The 5,000-nt window shown below is 39.3% G+C and overlaps 1 protein-coding gene across 3 annotated transcripts in view; it reads left to right on the plus strand.

The window, feature by feature from the left end:
- LOC108412244 (proto-oncogene vav) overlaps positions 1 to 5,000 on the plus strand; it is a 58,811-nt gene that overhangs the window by 49,059 nt on the left and 4,752 nt on the right. For all 3 annotated transcript variants that reach the window (XM_017684171.2, XM_017684173.2, XM_017684174.2), the window contains exons 23-25: positions 2,110 to 2,141; positions 4,023 to 4,133; positions 4,865 to 4,952. In XM_017684171.2, the coding sequence (XP_017539660.1) occupies positions 2,110 to 2,141; positions 4,023 to 4,133; positions 4,865 to 4,952 (231 nt within the window). The remainder of the gene's footprint in view (positions 1 to 2,109; positions 2,142 to 4,022; positions 4,134 to 4,864; positions 4,953 to 5,000) is intronic.

Here is a 5,000-nt window from a genome sequence, read left to right on the forward strand (position 1 = left end):
TTATCTCTGGTGTATTCCACCACAAGAACATGATAACAACAGCGAAACATGGTGGTGGTAGTGTGATGGTCTGGGGCTGTTTTGATTCTGCAGGACCTGGACGACTTGTCACAACTGATGGAACAATAAATTCTGCTCTCTGTCAGAAAATCCTGAAGGAAAATGTCCGCTGTTCAGTTTGTCATCTAAAGCTCAAGAACAGTTGAGTTATGCAGCAGGACCGTGACCCAAAGCACGCAAAAAAGTTCACCTCTGAATGTCTCAAAAGAAACTAAATTAAGGTTTTGAAGTAGCCGAGTCAAAGTCCTGACTTGAGTCCCATTGAGATGCTGTGGCAAGACCTTAAAAGAGCAGTTCATGCTCAAAACCCCTCCAGTGTAGCCAGATTAAAACAATTCTAGAAAGGGTGAGGAGTGGGCCAGAATTCCTCCTCAGCGATGTGAAAGACTCATCACAAGTTCTCGCAGATGTTACAGTTGTTACTGCCAAAGGTGGCACAAACAATTATTGGGTTTAGGGGGCCATTACTTTTTCACATGGGTGATACAGGTTTGGAATAACCCTTTATCTTCAATAAATGGAGTGATCACTTAAAAGCTGCTATTTTTGTTTACTTATGTTGTCTTTATCTTATACTAAAACTAGTTGGACGATCTGAAACATTTAAATATGATGAATGTGTGGAATAACCACCAGCCAGCTATGCAGCATAAACCAGCTCACTTTCCTGCTTTCCTCGTAGTAGTCTTTTTTTTTTTTTACAGTCGCATAAAAAAGCAAAACAAACAAACAAAAAAGCATCAAACTCTTTAATTACTGCCAGAGCTTTCCTCATAAGCACATCAAAACTATATACAAGGTAACATTAGCTTTTATGTTGCTGTCTGTTTTAGAGTTACATAAAAAAAAACCAAAACACTCTTTGGCTCAGATCTCTTTAAAACGCTGACCAAACTCTCTGAATTTTGGTGGGAGACTGCGGCTAGGAAATGTGGTGATGTGGTCAGAAGCTCATGCTGCTTGACCTTCTTTAGCAACATAAAACGTCTGTTAAACTGTGCCATGTGTTAGGTTCCCTGCGTTCCCCTACATATCAAACTGATGCTAAAAGCCAAAACTGATTTACAGTTACATACAAAACTAAAACAAACAAACAAACTGAAAGCAAACTGAAATAATCGTTAGCTGTGCTAGACAAAATTATTTCGCCAAGGAGTTAGTCCTGGTAAGTCACACATGTAACATGCTAAACAGACCAGACAGCACATAGACTGTTAACAAGTACTGAGCTGAGAGGAACAGTCAAATATAATACAAAGAACAGAATATGGATAAAAAAGTAATAATAAAAAACGGCCAACGCGAAAGAAGCCCAGGAGATGTACATATAAGATGGGTGGACATCTGTTCTTATGCAGATGTGAACGTCTGAACGTATGCAGGTCAAGTGAGCATGTGCTGTAGGGACAAAACCTCGTATCTCCATTTTTATCATTTTTCAGTTTTTTTTTACATAATTTGAAAATCCCTGTTGTTCTTTACATTATGGGTGAATTTCATGATGAATGGACCTAAAGAAACGGCCCAAAACTACATGGTAAAGACGCCTGGTTCCATTGACTTACATTAAAACTGAAGTCCTTCTCCTGTAAAGTCACCGTTTTGGAGATACAAGGTTTTATTCCAACAACACAGATACACTCTAAAACTATTATAACCACAGTATTACAGAGTAATGTGTACATTTGTAAAGTACAGTAATTCAAATAAGCATTTGGCTACAGGAGTTCAGTTTAAGTTTGAAAAACAAAAATAACCAGCTCAATTCTTTGTAATTGAAGATGAATCAACAATTCCATCAAAAAAAAGAGAAAAACAAACAAATATATTCCTATCAACCTCCAGGCAGCCCTGCTAGACGGCATTCTTAGATGCTCACCAAGCTCACGCTGCTGTTTCTTGGGTAAAAGTAGACGTGTCTCCAGAAGAAGCGTCCAGAAAGCGCAGTGTTATCCCCCCCAGACAGTGTAAACTGCTGACTAATGGCTTCTGTTGTGAAGCTGCACACTGAGAAAAGTTGACCACTGGTTCTGTTTTCTCCCCTCTCAGAGACAAACTCCTGACCTGACGGGGTTCAACTGGTGAGAATGCACACAGACGTTCCCCATCACATCCTAACACAGCACACCTTCACTGTCCTGTACTGCCGTGTGTTCAGCAGCGTTCACGTTATTGTTGAGAAAAGGTTTAGCAGGCGGCTCAAACCATGCGTCTCGCCACCGATACGTCCACGTTTGTAGAAAATTCCACCAACTTTTGAGTAGCATGAGGTGTAAACAGAGATCCAGAAGGTTTGGTGTGAAACGGTTCAGACGTCTTTACAGTGGTGGTGATGGGTACCAGGTGTCGCCATGACTACAACACAGATATAGACACTTTATTCAACATCCAGAACCACCAGAGAACCTACACGAGTCTTCTGAGCTTATATGGAATGTTGATGATGGAAAATAGTGGAAAATCGGGAATAATCAGTTTTCTTTGGGGACTATTTTGCCGCACAGCGCCCTGCATGTCTCCCTCCACCATGAATGGAGTTGAAGTTCTCTAAACTCTCATAAAACAGCGTCTCAGTCATCAGGCAGTGAATTCAGAACCAGCTCATGTAGGAACTTTCTGTGAGGAGCTTTTAGAGGGGGACGTCTGGTTCCCATCACCACCACTCTGAACAGGTTTGACTTGGTACGTTTCTCTAGAACCACATCAGACCACTCTGAACGACTCTGTTTACATCTTAACCACTTAATTATACAGAGAACTTGAGAACTTTCTCCTCTAAAACTAGTTTAAATATGCAGTCCAAGAAGTTAAGGCTCATGCATGTCCATGTTGGTCAGGGTAAAACGTCTCGGAGTGAAGAACCGGAGCTTCCTGTGACCGACACTGTGTTTCCTATCACTGTGTGAAAGATGCATGAGCTTCCATTATTACTGGATGAAATACGTTTCTCTGAGTGCGGTTCGGATCAGTCAGGGCTTATTATTATTGATTTCAATCAGAAACGCAATAAAATACAACCAACGAGTGACCTACAGTTGTGTGCAAAAGTTTGGGCACCCCTGTTTAAGTTCTGCATTGTTGTTGAGTGTAAATAAGTGAACATGTCCTCTACATTGAACTACATTTCTGCCCATTTAAATACACAATTAGTGTCTAAGCTTTATGAGTTTAACATTTTTAGGAAAAAAATTAAACATGAAATCTGGGCTGTGCAAAAATTATGGCACACTTTATATTTCATGTTTTATTATTTTTTTCCTCGTATATTAACCTCAGCAAGTAAATAGAAACTGTGCACAAAAGTGAACTTTCTATTTTTTCTGTTAAATTATTTACGCTTACAAAAACAATAAAAGGTATAATTGGACAAGGGAATTTTGCATAGAACTCTATTTTTCTGTTTGTATTTTCCTTTTCTGTTAGTTTGTGAGACAAACTGAATTTAAAAAAAAATATATATGGATTGTTTTTTAGATATCAGATCAATTAATGATGTAGATCAGATTATAGTCACATTTTTATGAATTCTATGCAAATCAGTTAAAACAAGGGATACATCATAACATCACAATAATATTGAAGAATGATTTTAAAAAATATATTGCTGTTTAGATTTGACCAATGTATTTGATATTTGATGTATACTACTTAATGAAGATATTGAATTCCAGAAGAGAAGAAGAATGTGTAGGTGACGCTGGGCACTAAAATATCTCCATTTGGCTTTCAATCCTAAATAAAATTCTATAAAATTCTATAAAATAAAAATAGGAGCTCTGGCCCTCAATTCCAATATCAATGCATCCATAGCTGAAACATATCGGGACGACTCGGAACACATTTCACACAGATAATACAGAATTCACTCGATTCAGACAGATCCCAGAACAGGTCTGTCTGCTTTATAATAAATAAATATTTGAAACACTGGTAGGTTTATAGGAAATGTGCGGGTCTGTCAGGTTTGCAGGTAACATGGACCGTACAGAGGCCAAGAGTCTGCTGATGTCTCGCTCTGATGGGACGTTTCTGGTTCGGCAGAAAGACGGAGGAGAATTCGCCATCAGCATCAAGTACCTACAGCACATACACATACATCATCACTGTCCAATAAAACATGAAAACTACAGTTGCTGTTGTGCAGCTGAACAAACATTCGCAAAACACGACAAAACAATACTGACCGACTGATTCTGTCAAACAGCAAAATGCTACCAACCTGTCCAGCCGGAGCGTCCTCCTCGTCCGTTTTCAAGCATGTCACCTCTCAATGAAGCTGAAGTCAGCTTAGTTTTTGCCAGTTTCTTGTTGAAATCTTCCCGTTCCACCTTAAAAGGTGCAGCAGTTAAGACTACATTCAGGTGACACAGCCTCAGTGGCCGGACCAGCTACCGGCTATTAAAAATACAGATAGACTCTTTACATAGAAAATAGTTGTTATCTGCTATATTAATGTTCAAAGTGTTGTATATATCATCTTAACTTTAATGTATTTTAATGTACAGAGGTTTTATTCAGAGTAATCTTGGAGTTTTTCTATTGGTCCATTCATCATGAAATGTTCAGAGCAGCTGCTGAGCTCAGATGATGAATAGAATCGATCTTGACTTCTGGCGCCGATGCGAGCGGCAGCCTTCCAGCAGCTCTGTGTAGCGGTTCACCTAAAGTGAACTTTTTTCATTCTATCTATCTATAGAAATGGAGATTCATGTTATTTTTGGACAGAGATGATACACATCAATGACCATTAGGACAGTCACCACCACTCGACCAGATAAACTGATCCTCTCTCTTTCTTTCCCAGGTTTAATATGGATATCAGGCACATTAAGATCACTCTGGCTGAAGGTCTCTACAGGATCAATGATAAGAAAGCCTTCAAAGGGCTCATCGTGAGTAACGCTGTTCTCCCCACATTCTCTCCACGTTCTCCCCACGTT

This window comes from Pygocentrus nattereri, chromosome 12, assembly GCF_015220715.1.
Source record: "Pygocentrus nattereri isolate fPygNat1 chromosome 12, fPygNat1.pri, whole genome shotgun sequence".
In the NCBI taxonomy this organism is placed as follows: domain Eukaryota; kingdom Metazoa; phylum Chordata; class Actinopteri; order Characiformes; family Serrasalmidae; genus Pygocentrus; species Pygocentrus nattereri.